This window comes from Cetorhinus maximus, chromosome 33 (genome assembly GCF_964194155.1).
Source record: "Cetorhinus maximus chromosome 33, sCetMax3.hap1.1, whole genome shotgun sequence".
Taxonomy (NCBI): Eukaryota; Metazoa; Chordata; class Chondrichthyes; order Lamniformes; family Cetorhinidae; genus Cetorhinus; species Cetorhinus maximus.
In genome coordinates, this window is record NC_135911.1 from 9,003,519 (window position 1) to 9,018,844 (window position 15,326).

At 51.2% G+C, this 15,326-nt stretch overlaps 1 protein-coding gene across 1 annotated transcript in view; it reads left to right on the top strand.

Moving 5' to 3' along the window:
- The window catches only part of cadm4 (cell adhesion molecule 4), a 108,207-nt gene that overhangs the window by 43,937 nt on the left and 48,944 nt on the right, over positions 1 to 15,326 (top strand). The window contains exon 4 of the mRNA XM_078533533.1: positions 13,593 to 13,754. Coding sequence (XP_078389659.1) covers positions 13,593 to 13,754 — 162 coding nt within the window. The remainder of the gene's footprint in view (positions 1 to 13,592; positions 13,755 to 15,326) is intronic.

Sequence of the window (15,326 nt, forward strand, 5' to 3'; positions counted from 1 at the left end):
ACACTTTGGACAGTGCAGGATCACAGAGCCACAGAATTGTTATCGTGAAAAATCAGGCCATTCGGCCCATGTTGTCTGCACCCGCTCTCAGAATGAGCAACTAGCCAAGTGCTATTCCCCCTCCTTTTCCCGGTTACTGACTAGAGTGCTACCCTGTCAAATGATCAGTACTGAGGGAGTGCTGCACTGTCAGAGGGTCAGTGCTGAGGGGGTGCTGCACTGTCAGAGGGTCAGTGCTGAGGGGGTGCTGCACTGTCAAATGATCAATACTGAGGGAGTGCTGCACTGTCAGAGGGTCAGGACTGAGGGAGTGCTGCACTGTCAGAGGGTCAGTACTGAGGGAGTGCCGCACTGTCAGAGGGTCAGTATTGAGGGAGTGCTGCACTGTCAGAGGGTCAGTACTGAGGGAGTGCTGCACTGTCGGAGGGTCAGTACTGAGGGAGTGCTCCACTGTCGGAGGGTCAGTACTGAGGGAGCGCTGCACTGTCAGAGGGTCATTACTGAGGGAGTGCTGCACTGTCGGAGGGTCAGTACTGAGGGAGTGCTGCACTGTCAGAGGGTCAGTACTGAGGGAGTGCTGCACTGTCAGAGGGTCAGTACTGAGGGAGCGCTGCGTTGTCGGGGGGTCCAGTTTCCCAACTAGATTTCTGGGCAAGGAAAATCAACCACACAGTAGCATAAATTGAGCCACATTGGATGCAACTCGCAGCTCCTCACTCTCAGGTATAGGTACAGCACAGGGTTAGATACAGAGTAAAGCTCCCTCTACACCTTCCCCATCAAACACTCCCAGGACAGGTACAGCACGGGGTTAGATGCAGAGTAAAGCTCCCTCTACACTGTCCCCATCAAACACTCCCAGGACAGGTACAGCACGGGGTTAGATACAGAGTAAAGCTCCCTCTACACTGTCCCCATCAAACACTCCCAGGACAGGTACAGCACGGGGTTAGATACAGAGTAAAGCTCCCTCTACGCTGTCCCCATCAAACACTCCCAGGTCAGGTACAGCACGGGATTAGATACAGAGTAAAGCTCCCTCTACACTGTCCCCATCAAACACTCCCAGGACAGATACAGCACGGGGTTAGATACAGAGTAAAGCTCCCTCTACACTGTCCCCATCAAACACTCCCAGGACAGGTACAGCACAGGGTTAGATACAGAGTAAAGCTCCCTCTACACTGTCCCCATCAAACACTCCCAGGACAGGTACAGCACGGGGTTAGATACAGAGTAAAGCTCCCTCTACACTGTCCCCATCAAACACTCCCAGGACAGGTACAGCACGGGGTTAGATACAGAGTAAAGCTCCCTCTACACTGTCCCCATCAAACACTCCCAGGTCAGGTACAACACGGGGTTAGATACAGAGTAAAGCTCCCTCTACACTGTCCCCATCAAACACTCCCAGGACAGGTACAGCACGGAGTTAGATACAGAGTAAAGCTCCCTCTACGCTGTCCCCATCAAACACTCCCAGGACAGGTACAGCACGGGGTTAGATACAGAGTAAAGCTCCCTCTACGCTGTCCCCATCAACCACTCCCAGGACAGGTACAGCACGGGGTTCGATACAGAGTAAAGCTCCCTCTACACTGTCCCCATCAAACACTCCCAGGACAGGTACAGCACGGGGTTAGATACAGAGTAAAGCTCCCTCTACACGGTCCCCATCAAACACTCCCAGGACAGGTACAGCACGAGGTTAGATACAGAGTAAAGCTCCCTCTACACTGTCCCCATCAACCACTCCCAGGACAGGTACAGCACGGGGTTAGATACAGAGTAAAGCTCCCTCTGCACTGTCCCCATCAAACACTCCCAGGACAGATACAGCACGGGGTTAGATACAGAGTAAAGCTCCCTCTACACTGTCCGCATCAAACACTCCCAGGACAGGTACAGCACGGGGTTAGATACAGAGTAAAGCTCCCTCTACACTGTCCCCATCAAACACTCCCAGGACAGGTACAGCACGGGGTTAGGTACAGAGTAAAGCTCCCTCTACACTGTCCCCATCAAACACTCCCAGGACAGGTACAGCACGGGGTTAGATACAGAGTAAAGCTCCCTCTACACTGTCCCCATCAAACACTCCCAGGACAGGTACAGCACGGGGTTTGATACAGAGTAAAGCTCCCTCTACACTGTCCCCATCAAACACTCCCAGGACAGGTACAGCACGGGGTTAGATACAGAGTAAAGCTCCCTCTACGCTGTCCCCATCAACCACTCCCAGGACAGGTACAGCACGGGGTTAGATACAGAGTAAAGCTCCCTCTACACGGTCCCCATCAAACACTCCCAGGACAGGTACAGCACGGGGTTAGATACAGAGTAAAGGTCCCTCTACACTGTCCCCATCAAACACTCCCAGGACAGGTACAGCACGGGGTTAGATACAGAGTAAAGCTCCCTCTACTCTGTCCCCATCAAACATTCCCAGGACAGGTACAGCATGGGGGTTAGATACAGAGTAAAGCTCCCTCTACACGGTCCCCATCAAACACTCCCAGGACAGGTACAGCACGGGGTTAGATACAGAGTAAAGGTCCCTCTACACTGTCCCCATCAAACACTCCCAGGACAGGTACAGCACGGGGTTAGATACAGAGTAAAGCTCCCTCTACTCTGTCCCCATCAAACATTCCCAGGACAGGTACAGCATGGGGGTTAGATACAGAGTGAAGCTCCCTCTACACTGTCCCCATCAAACACTCCCAGGACAGGTACAGCACGGGGTTAGATACAGAGTAAAGCTCGATTGAACCTTTTCTTCCTGAGGGTACGTTTCACTCGCCGCTGACCGGCCTCCTCCCTCTAATCTATTCTTCATGTCTGAACTCTTTCAGTGCCAACAAGCCCTGCGGGCGTGTGGAAGCCTCAGACTGTGCCCAATTCCTCTCACAAAGATGCTTCTGGGGGGGTGAATGTGGCTCTTAGCCGGAATGTAAAACTGGGGTGGTCCATTTTACACAGCGGCTACCCCTCACAACCCCTCTGGCTAGGAGCTCGGAGCTACCCATTCACGAACACTTATTTGCGGGAAAATGAAGGAGCAGGTTCACTCCGAAGCATTTTAGCCTCGTTCCCTTCATGCAGTCAGAATACTGAAGGTTAAGAACTGGGCGTATTTTAAATCAGGTTCCCAGCCTCACTCAGCACACATCTTCCAAAGATTTGTTGGATTGCCTGCAAAGCCTGAGGTCCCCATCATTCACATTTTGTAAAAAATGTGGTGTGCGCCTGCATCAGTGACAGAGCAGCTTCTTAGGTATTCAGTAGAAAATATTTTGGGATGCTAACATTGCAGGCTGGGCCCAGCATTTGTTGCCCATTCCCTAATTGCCCCTTGAGAAGGTGGTGATGGGCTGCTTCCTTGAACCGCTGCAGCCCATGTGGTGTAGGTACACCCACAGTGCTGTTAGGGAGGGAGCTCCAGGATTTTGACCCGGCGACAGTGAAGGAACGGCCGATATATTTCCAAGTCAGGATGGTGAGTGGCTTGGAGGGGAACTTCCAGGTGGTGGTGTCCCCATGTGTCTGCTGCCCTTGTCCTTCTAGATGGTAATGGTCGTGGGTTTGAAAGGCGATTGTGATTCAGTTTAATGAAAATATATAACCATTCATTAAATGTTCAAGATTGGACACTGTGGAAAACATTTACCTCTCCTTAAAACTTTCAAAGAGATAAATCAGGCCAGATGGCGTTGACCTAGCAATGGATGGAGGCCATTCAGCCCCTCAAGCCTGTCCCACCATTCTCGCAGATCATGTCTGATCTGTGCCTTAACTCCACCCTTGGTTCCGTAACACTTAATCCCCAGCCCCAATCATAATCTGTCAACCTCAGCTTTGGAATTTCCAATTGACCCCTCCCAGCCCTGACAGGTTTTTCGTGGGGGGGGGGGCGGAGAGAGAGTTCCAGATTTCCACCCCACTTTGTGTGAGGAAGTGCTTCCTGACATCACCCCCTGAATGGTCTGGCTCGGGTTTTAAGGTTCTGCCCCCTTGCTCTGGACTCTTCCCCACTCCCCCAGAGGGAATAGTTTCTCTCTATCGACCTTTAATTATCTTAAACACCAGTTCTAGCGAATCGATCGAAACATTAATTGGTTTACATAGAGAATGTTACTGGAAGGGTTATCAGTTTTGAATCTGCGATACATATATTTTATATTTTATAATCCTGTGATTTTTCAATTATTTAATACTAAAGGAAGTTCTAAAGGAATACTGATATTCTGCTTTCCTTCAACCCTCTCCAGCCCCTACACTCCTCCCTATCTCTGTAACCTCCTCCAGCCTCTACACCCCTCCCTATCTCTGTAACCTCCTCCAGCCCCTACCACCCTCCCTATCTCTGTAACCTCCTCCAGCCTCTACAACCCTCCCTATCTCTGTAACCTCCTCCAGCCCCTACAACCCTCCCTATCTCTGTAACCTCCTCCAACCCCTACAACCCTCCCTATCTCTGTAACCTCCTCCAGCCCCTACAACCCTCCCTATCTCTGTACCCTCCTCCAGTCCCTACAACCCTCCCTGTCTCTGTAACCTCCTACAGCCTCTACACCCCTCCCTATCTCTGTAACCTCCTCCAGCCCCTACAACCCTCCCTATCTCTGTAACCTCCTCCAGCCCCGACAGCCCTCCCTATCTCTGTAACCTCCTCCAGCCCCTTCAACCCTCCCCATCTCTGTAACCTCCTCCAGTCCCTAGAACCCTCCCTATCTCTGTAACCTCCTCCAGCCCCTACAACCCTCCCTATCTCTATAACCTCCTCCAGTCCCCTACACCCCTCCCTATCTCTATAACCTCCTCCAACCCCTATACCCCTCCCTATCTCTGTTACCTCCTCCAGCACCTTCAACACTCCCTATCTCTATAATCTTCTCCAGCCCCCTACACCCCTCCCTATCTCTGTAACCTCCTCCAACCCCTACAGCCCTCCCTATCTCTGTAACCTCCTCCAGACCCTACAACCCTCCCTATCTCTGTAACCTCCTCCAGACCCTACAACCCTCCCTATCTCTGTAACCTCCTCCAGCCCCTACAATCCTCCCTATCTCTGCGTTCCTCCAATTCCGGCCTCTTGACCATCCCCCGATTCCCATCGCTCCACCTTTGGCGGTGGTGCCTTCAGGTGCCTGGGCCCCGAGCTATGGAGTTCCCTCCCTAAACCTCTCCCCCTCTCTCTCTCCCTCCCCAGCCCTCTCTGTGTCTCTGTCTCTCTCTCCCCGCCCCTTCGAAACACTCCTTAAAACCTCCCGCTTTGACCGAGCTTTTGGTCATTCATTCACAGGATGTGGGCGTCGCTGGCTGGGCCCAGCATTTATTGCCCATCCTTAATTGCCCCCTTGAGAAGGTGGTGGGTGAGCTGCCTTCTTGAACCGCTGCAGTCCATGTGGTGTAGGTACACCCACAGCGCTGTTAGGGAGGGAGTTCCAGGATTTTGATCCAGCGACAGTGAAGGAACGGCCGATATATTTCCAAGTCAGGATGGTGAGTGACTTGGAGGGGAACTTCCAGGTGGTGGTGTTCCCATGTGTCTGCTGCCCTTGTCCTTCTAGATGGCAGTGGTCGTGGGTTTGGAAGGTGCTGTCTCGAGCACAATTTTTGACGGTCACTCCACATGCTTCTTTGTTGTTAGTTTTTGGACCGTGAACAATACTACCTTTCACACCTAACCCGTCCGCCTCCCATTCACAAAGTCCTTGTGACCACCGTTTGCATCCTTACCACTAGGCCTCTGTTCTCGGCCTAGTTCAGGTGGAACCTGTTCCAATGATACAGCCCCTTCCTGCCCCAGTACTGGGGTCAGTGTCCCATGGAATGGAAGCCCTCTTTCCCATACCAGGCGCATGTTCACCTCCCTCCCCGAGGCCATTGTGCACGTGGCTGAGGGGGAGATGGAGGCTGATCTAATAATCCAGAGATACAGGTTCAAATCCCATCCTGGCCGCTGGGTCGAACTTAAGTTCAATGAATCAATCTGGAACTGAACACTAGTTTCAGTGATGGTGACCATGCACTTATCATCGATTGTTGTAAAAACCCATCTGGTTCACTAATGCCCCTTTAGAGGGGGGGGAAATCTGCCATCCTTACCCTGGTCTGGCCTACATGTGACTCCAGACCCACAGCGATGTGGTTGACTCTGAAATGGCCTAACATGGTCAGTTCAAGGGCAATTAGGGATGGGCAACAAATGCTGGCCTTGCCAGTGACACCCACATCCCATGAAAGAATTATTTTTTTTTAAATTGAGGGATTATAACCCTTTGTGGTCCCTTCACTTTAATTAAGGCCCTCGTTCCCGGCACTGTTGATACCGGACCCCCTTGCCCTCTCTTCTCCATGTTGTTGGTCCTGAATGTGGAGCACAGCGACTGGATCCCTCCCACCCTCTCCATTATGCCAGCTCAATATGTCCCTACCACTGGGACCAGCTGCCAACAAACCATGGGCCACTCTTGATACAACCCACCCTATCTGGCCGCTTCATCTTGAATCCCCCTCCACCGTTCCCCACCCTCCCCGGCGCACCCCTCCATTTGAACAACTTCCCTCCTCGTTCTCCTGGCCCACCCTCACCTCATCCCACGCACCTTCCGCCCCCATTCCCTCACCTCCCCCGTTCTGAACCCCTACCTCTTCAGGAGATGTGTTGAATCTGGAGAAATATGTCCAGACAACACTATAACCCTCCCGATTATGTGTCAGGGTCATCCCAACTCGCTCTCCAGCCCAATGATTCTGAGGCAGAGAGATTGATGGTGACATCTACTGCAGATGTGCTCACTCAGCACAGCTGTCCACAGACCCCTACATTCTGCAGCCCTGACGCACAGCCATATCTAGATTATTTTGGGCTCTACTTTTTCATTTGTCGTCTCTTTATTTTCTTTTTTTTCTACGCGCTACTAACCACAAAAACACTGGACAAAAATGATAAATACTTAATGTAGCGTTCAGTGGTATAATTGATCTGTGTTTGATTATGTTAGTCTGTTCACTAATCTAGCTCAGTTGCAGAAGGAGCTAAACAACTGAAGTAACTGACACTAGAAAAGGTTCCGGAGTCTGGGCTACAGGAATATCGTGCTTAGGAGCAGGAGTAGGCCATTCAGCCCAGTTGAGAGCATGTGTGTAGAAATCCTGTGATTACTGAGGTATTTTAAAGTAGTATAAATAAACCTGTTTAGACTTAGAATTAGCGTTATCGCCGCATTGCTCTGAGGTATATCAGATATAATAGATATACAGCAAACCAGCGAATACATGACACCAACTGTCTCAAGCTTGCTACAGGCATTGGAGGCAAAAACAAAATCTCCGACCCACCTCTTCACCTAATTCCCACTCTCACCGAATTCCAGTTTATACACGCTCTTTATGATGCACTCCTTTCAACCACTCTGTGTCCAACCACAGGCCCTGAAATCCAAGATAATAGGTGCAGAGGCACTTGGAACAAAGGAGGTTGAGGGGTGATCTGATTGGGGTATACAAGATTATGACAGGCGTGGATAAGGTAGACAATGAAAGGCTGTGCGTGTTAGAAATGACTGGGTGGGGGGGGCGCACAGATTTAAGGCTTTGGGCAAGAGATGAGGGGAGGTATGGGGGGGAGGGGGGTGGGGGGGTGGGGGGGGGAGTCGGAGTGAAGAACTTTTTTACCCAGCAAGTGGTAATGACCTAGAACCCGCTACCCATGATGGCGGTGGAAGCGGAGGATGTTGAATGATTTCAAAAGGAAATCGAACGGGCACTTGAGGGAAATAAACTTGCGGGGGGGACACGGGGACAGAGCAGGGGGAATGGCACCGACTGGATTGCCCTACAGAGAGCCAGCATGGACTCAATTAGCTGAATGGCCCCCACTTGTGCCCTTGTGACTCTATAAATCCCTCCTTGGGACAATTTGCTGTGTTAGAGGTGCTATATAAATGCAGGTTGCGGCTGAGTGGGAGAGGGAGAGAAAGAAAGAGAGTGCGGATAAATAGAGGAATGTACATTGTGGATGGTTACCACTGGGTGCATAAATCCTGATGTTCCGAATCTATCATGTATTGAATTATTCATGGGAAGGTTTTGCAGTACTGATTGCAGGGTTAGTGATATTCATCAAGGAATGGCTGCTTGAAGGGATTGATGACATCAAATTGCACTGACAGGAACCATTTGGACCAGTGAAGAGTTTGAAGGCTGCAGTTTTAGAGTGATAACATAATCGTTTGGGGCGAAGGTTCAGGATGAGGAATGCCAGGGCGCACGTTTGGTGCCATTCTTGGCCTTCTTGCCTTTACATTCTCAAAGCGTGAGTCATCAAACACGTTAATTCCGCAATCCTTCCCCAACAGCCGACATTCAGAAACGGCCTGAAGCATCAAATCCCAGTTCAGAAATTAGTCTTAAGGATCATTTGAGTCACACAGCACAGAAGGAGGCTGTTCGGCCCATCGGGCCTCTGCTGGTTCTTTGAAAGATCTATTCAATTAGTCCCCGGTCTAATACTGAGGGAGGGTCAGTACTGAGGGAGTGCTGCACTGTCGGAGGGTCAGTACTGAGGGAGTGCTGCACTGTCGGAGGGTCAGTACTGAGGGAGTGCTGCACTGTCGGAGGGTCAGTACTGAGGGGGTGCTGCACTGTCGGAGGGTCTGCACTGAGGGAGTGCTGCACTGTCGGAGGGTCAGTACTGAGGGGGTGCTGCACTGTCGGAGGGTCAGTACTGAGGGAGTGCTGCACTGTTGGAAGGTCAGTACTGAGGGAGCTCTGCACTGTCGGAGGGTCAGTACTGAGGGCGCGCTGCACTGTCAGAGGGTCAGTACTGAGGGAGTGCTGCATTGTCAGAGGGTCAGTACTGAGGGAGCCCTGCACCGTCAGAGGGTCAGTACTGAGGGAGCCCTGCACTGTCAGAGGGTCAGTACTGAGGGAGCGCTGCACTGTCAGAGGGTCGGTACTGAGCGACTGCTGCACTGTCGGAGGGTCAGTACTGAGGGAGCGCTGCACTGTCAGAGGGTCAGTACTGAGGGAGCGCTGCACTGTTAGAGGGTCAGTACTGAGGGAGCGCTGCACTGTCAGGTGACTATTTCACAGCCACTATTTGCAAGAGGAGCAGTGGGGAGTTTTTCCCAGTGTCCTGGGGCGAATGTTTATGCCGCAGACCACATCACCAACCAATGCTAGCGAGCGGGGAAATGGAGAGGAGGTAATGGTGTAGTGATGCTGATTGTTGACTAGTAATCCAGAGGCCCAGGCTAATGCTCTGTGGACACAGGTTCAGATCCCACCACGGTAGCTGGTAGAATTTAATTCAATTAATAAAACTGGAATTGAAAGCTAGTCTCAGTAACGGTGACCATGAAACTATCATCGATTGTTGTAAAAACCCATCTGGTTCACTGATGCCCTTTAGGGAAGGAAATCTGCCCTCCTTACCTGCTCTGGGCTACATGTGACTCCAGACCCACAGCAATGTGTGGTTGATTCTTAACTGCCCTTCTGAAATGGCTGAGCAAGCCACTCAGTTCAAGGGCAATTAGGGATGGGCAACGAACACTGGCCTTGCCAGTGACGCCCACATCCCATGAAAGAATGAGAAATTTGCCAGTTGACATTCGTGGGATCCTGCTGTGCACAGTATAAGTGCTGAATGTGGAACTTTGTGAGGGCGGGAGTGTCACTGTACAAATTCAAGTTCTTATTCTCTCTAGCTTATCTGGAGTTAAAATTGCCAATTTAAATCAAATGTGTTTTAAATGGACACCAGTCTCACATCAATCTCATTGACACCTTAAATTAGCTCAATGTGTTCATTGTGCCGTCAGTAACACCCAAATTGTTTTAATCTATCCCATTTGCTAATAGATTCGAGACTTTATCTGTTACAGTGTGCCTTCCAATTCCCTCATATATGTTAATCCATATTTACTGTTTACTGGATGCTTTGCTCTATATCTAACCCCATGTTGTACCTGCCCTGGGAGTGTTTGATGGGGACAGTGTAGAGGGAGCTTTACTCTGTATCTAACCCCATGTTGTACCTGCCCTGGGAGTGTTTGATGGGGACAGTGTAGAGGGAGCTTTACTCTGTATCTAACCCCGTGCTGTACCTGTCCTGGGAGTGTTTGATGGGGACAATGTAGAGGGAGCTTTACTCTGTATCTAACCCCGTGCTGTATCTGCCCTGGGAGTGTTTGATGGGGACCGTGTAGAGGGAGCTTTACTCTGTATCTAACCCCGTGCTGTACCTGTCCTGGGAGTGTTTGATGGGGACAGTGTAGAGGGACCTTTACTCTGTATCTAACCCCGTGCTGTTACTGCCCTGGGAGTGTTTGATGGGGACAGTGTAGAGGGAGCTTTACTCTGTATCTAACCCCGTGCTGTACCTGTCCTGGGAGTGTTTGATGGGGACAGTGTAGAGGGAGCTTTACTCTGTATCTAACCCCGTGCTGTACCTGTCCTGGGAGTGTTTGATGGGGACAGTGTAGAGGGGGCTTTACTCTGTATCTAACCCCGTGCTGTACCTGTCCTGGGAGTGTTTGATGGGGACAGTGTAGAGGGAGCTTTTCTCGGTATCTATCACCGTGCTGTACCTGCCCTGGGAGTGTTTGATGGGGACAGTGTAGAGGGAGCTTTACTCTGTATCTATCACCGTGCTGTACCTGTCCTGGGAGTGTTTGATGGGGACAGTGTAGAGGGAGCTTTACTCTGTATCTAACCCCATGTTGTACCTGCCCTGGGAGTGTTTGATGGGGACAGTGTAGAGGGAGCTTTACTCTGTATCTAACCCCGTGCTGTACCTGTCCTGGGAGTGTTTGATGGGGACAGTGTAGAGGGAGCTTTACTCTGTATCTAACCCCGTGCTGTACCTGTCCTGGGAGTGTTTGATGGGGACAGTGTAGAGGGAGCTTTTCTCGGTATCTATCACCGTGCTGTACCTGCCCTGGGAGTGTTTGATGGGGACAGTGTAGAGGGAGCTTTACTCTGTATCTAACCCCGTGCTGTACCTGTCCTGGGAGTGTTTGATGGGGACAGTGTAGAGGGAGCTTTTCTCGGTATCTATCACCGTGCTGTACCTGTCCTGGGAGTGTTTGATGGGGACAGTGTAGAGGGAGCTTTACTCTGTATCTAACCCCGTGCTGTACCTGTCCTGGGAGTGTTTGATGGGGACAGTGTAGAGGGAGCTTTACTCTGTATCTAACCCCGTGCTGTACCTGTCCTGGGAGTGTTTGATGGGGACAGTGTAGAGGGAGCTTTTCTCGGTATCTATCACCGTGTTGTATTTTAATGAGAATGGAATTTGACATTAAACTATTAAACTACTTCTCTAAGCGTGTTCATTTATAATAGAACAATTTCTTTAATATTCATGGAAGTCCAATTGATCGATGTGCTATTTTCGCTGAAATACTATTTTGACACTCGCTGCCTGGCTTGTTATTAGTGTAAAGATTAATCTATCTTTTCAACATTGAGCAAAGAATTTGCTGCCACTGATATTAGGCCTCGGCGAGGGTGTGGAAGAGATTCACTCGAATGGTCCCAGGGATGAAGGGCTTCAGCTCATGTGGAGAGACTGGAGAAGCTGGGATTGTTCTCCTTGGAGCAGAGAAGGTTAAGGGGGAGATTGAATCGAGGCGTTCAAAATCATGAGGGGGTTTGGATAGAGTCAATAAGGAGAAACTGTTTCCAGCGGCAGGAGGGTCGGTAACCAGAGGGACACAGATTGAAGAGAATCGGGAAAAGAACCAGAGGGGGAGATGAGGAGAATTTGTTTTTTTTGACACAGCGAGTTGTTGTGATCTGGAAGGCGCTGCCTGAAAGGGCGGTGGAAGCAGATTCAATAGGAACTTTCAAAAAGGGGGGAATCGGATAAATACTTGAAGGCGGAAATTTTGCAGGGATATGGGGGAAAGAGCAGGGGTGGGGGCAGAGTGGGGACTAATTGGATAGATCTCTCACAGAGCCAGCACAGGCACGATGGGCAGAATGGCCTCCTTCTGTCCTGTGCTATTATCTGGCATCTGGCGAAACGTTTAATTCCACTCTATGCTGCTTCTGGACAGGGCTTTGAAAAATAGTGGGCCTGTGGGCCTATCAATAGCTTAACGTTTGTTGACCATTTTCTTATTCCTTTCACCCTCTGCCTGGTCTTATCTCACCGTACTGGGCAGCTGGCTTTTCAGACGGAGCCTAATATTATTGAGTGGAGCGTAGTCTTCCCTGGAGCGTTTGCAGAGGGTCAGCCTTCACTCCGTACACAGAGGATGTGCTTTGGGATTGTTATCTTCCCAGTATCAGATCAGTCAAGAGGAGATACAGTCCCGGGTGAGAATCCCTGGGTGCACTGGACCATCAACCCGCCCAACTGGGGTTCCCCACCCTCCAGATCCGGCCTGGGGCCCTCGAGACTTGGAGATTAATCCCTAGGAGTAAATCGATGAAAGGAAATTGGGTCTTTTTTTTCTCTCCATTTTGTTGCCCGCGAACACGTTTGAAACATTGCGATGGACGTAAAGGGTGCATGGCCAAGAGTCATCTGTCGTCCAGTTGGTGGGTGGAGATTGTGTGCTCTTCCCCCAATGGCTGGTGGGGAGGGGGTGGATGGGGCGAGAATGAGCTGCTTGGGGGGAGGGGGTGGTGGAAGGGTCGATGGGCAGGAGTGCGGGAAGGGTTGGGTGCAGGGAGGGTCAAGGTGGGAGACCATGTGATCAGGCCTCCAGGAATTATCTCCATACCTAGATTGGACAACTCTATCGGCCCAGCATATGGTTTTGAGGGTCGGTTTGGACTTGCCCCGGCACATTGGTCTCCCTCGAGCGACACTTGGCGGCCCTCCCTACACCGTGCTGGAGATCGCTAATCCTATACGGAGTTTCCCTTAGTTCCCTGACTTCTCAAACCACTATAGCCCATGAGGTGTCGGTACACCCACAGTGCTGTTAGGGACGGAGCTCCAGGATTTTGACCCAGCGACAGTGAAGGAACGGCCGATAGATTTCCAAGTCAGGATGGTGAGTGGTTTGGAGGGGAACTTCCAGGTGGTGGTGTTCCCATCCAACTGCTGCCCTTGTCCTTCGAGATGGTAGCAGTCGTGGGTTTGGAAGGTGCTGTCGAAGGATGAATTTCTCCAGTGCATCTTGTACATAGTACACACTGCTGCTACTGTGCGTCGGTGGTGGAGGGAGTGAATGTTTGTGGATGGGGTGCCAATCAAGCGGGGCTGCTTTGTCCTGGATGGTGTTGAGCTTCTTGAGTATTGTGGGAGCTGCACTCATCCAGGGCAAGTGGGGAGTATTCCATCACACTCCTGACTTGTGCCTTGTAGATGGTGGACAGGCTTTGGGGAGTCAGGAGGTGAGTTACTCTCCGCAGGATTCCCAGCCTCTGACCTGCTCTTGTAGCCACAGTATTTATATGGCTAGTCCAGTTCAGTTTCTGGTCAATGGTAACCCCCGGGACATTGATGGTGGGAGGATTCAGTGATGGTAATGCCATTGAACGTCAAGCGATGATTGGTGCCAGTCATTTTGGGGGCCATTGGACATAATTGAAAACTGACTTTGTGCGTCTGTCCTGTACAGGGGTGAGCAGCCAGCAACAGTCTGGGAAGACGTTCGAGATTACCAGTGTGGTGAAGTTTACTGTGGAGAGGAAGGATAATGGTGCCATTGTCACCTGTGAAGCAGACCTACCCTCAGTCAAAGGCAAAAAGCAGCGACTGGAGTTCCCTTTAAGTGTACGATGTAAGTAAGTGATGGTGTGCATTTCTGTATCGCCCGTAACAACCTCAGGACATAACAAACAGCTTTGCTGTGCCTGAGGTGCTTGCCAAAGTACGCTCACTGTCGTAAGGTATGAAACGTGGCCAACTGGCACAGCAAGATCCCACAAAATGCGATCTGATAATAAGCCAGGTCATTTAATTTTGTACAATGTTCAGGGATAAATATTACCTCCAGGACATTGGGGTGAACTCTCCCTTGCCCTTCTTCCACATAGCGCCATGGGATCATTTGCAGATGAGGCCACACTTCCATCAGTGCAGCGCTCCCTCAGTACTGACCCTCCGACAGTGCAGCACTCCCTCAGTACTGACCCTCCGACAGTGCAGCGCTCCCTCAGTACTGAGCCTCCGACAGTGCAGCACTCCCTCAGTACTGACCCTCCGACAGTGCAGCACTCCCTCAGTACTGACCCTCCGACAGTGCCACACTCCCTCAGTACTGACCCTCCAACAGTGCAGCACTCCCTCAGTACTGACCCTCCGACAGTGCCACACTCCCTCAGTACTGACCCTCCAACAGTGCAGCACTCCCTCAGTACTGACCCTCCCATAGTGCAGCACTCCCTCTGTACTGACCCTCCAACAGTGCAGCACTCCCTCAGTTCTGAACTTCTGACAGTGCAGCACTCTCTCAGTATGAATCCTCTGACAGTGCAGTGCTCCCTCAGTACTGACCCTCCCATAGTGCAGCATTCCCTCAGTACTGACCTTCCGACAGTGCAGCACTCCCTCAGTACTGACCTTCCGACAGTGCAGCACTCCCTCAGTACTGACCCTCCCATAGTGCAGCACTCCCTCTGTACTGACCCTTCAACAGTGCAGCACTCCCTCAGTGCTGAACTTCTGACAGTGCAGCACTCTCTCAGTATGAATCCTCTGACAGTGCAGCGCTCCCTTAGTACTAACCCTCCGACAGTACAGCACTCCCTCAGTACTGACCCTCCAACAGTGCAGGACTCACTCAGTACTGACCCTCCGACAGTGCAGCACTCCCTCAGTACTGACCCTCCGACAGTGCAGCACTCCCTCAGAACAACATCCAGGCAACTTATGGCAGCTTCAAGAGAATTATCAAAGATTTGACACTGGCCCATCTGAGATATTTCGACAGCTGACCGAAAACCTGGTTAAAGAGGGTGAGAGTCTTAAAGAGGAGCGAGAGAGAGGATGGAGAGGTTTAGGGAGGGAATTCCAGAGCTTAAGGCCCCAGGCAGCTGAAGGCACGGCCGCCAATGGTGGAGTGATGGGAATCGGAGGATGGTCAAGAGGCTGGAATTGGAGGAGCGCAGAGATCCCGGAGGGTTGTAGGGGCTGGAGGAGGTTACAGAGATAGGGAGGGTTGTAGGGACTGGAGGAGGTTACAGGGATAGGGAGGGTTGTAGGGACTGGAGGAGGTTATAGAGATAGGGTGGGTTGTAAGGGCTAGAGGAGGTTATAGAGATAGGGAGGGTTGTAGGGGCTGGAGGAGGTTACAGAGATAGGGAGGGTTGTAGGGGCTGGAGGAGGTTACAGAGATAGGGAGGGTTGTAGG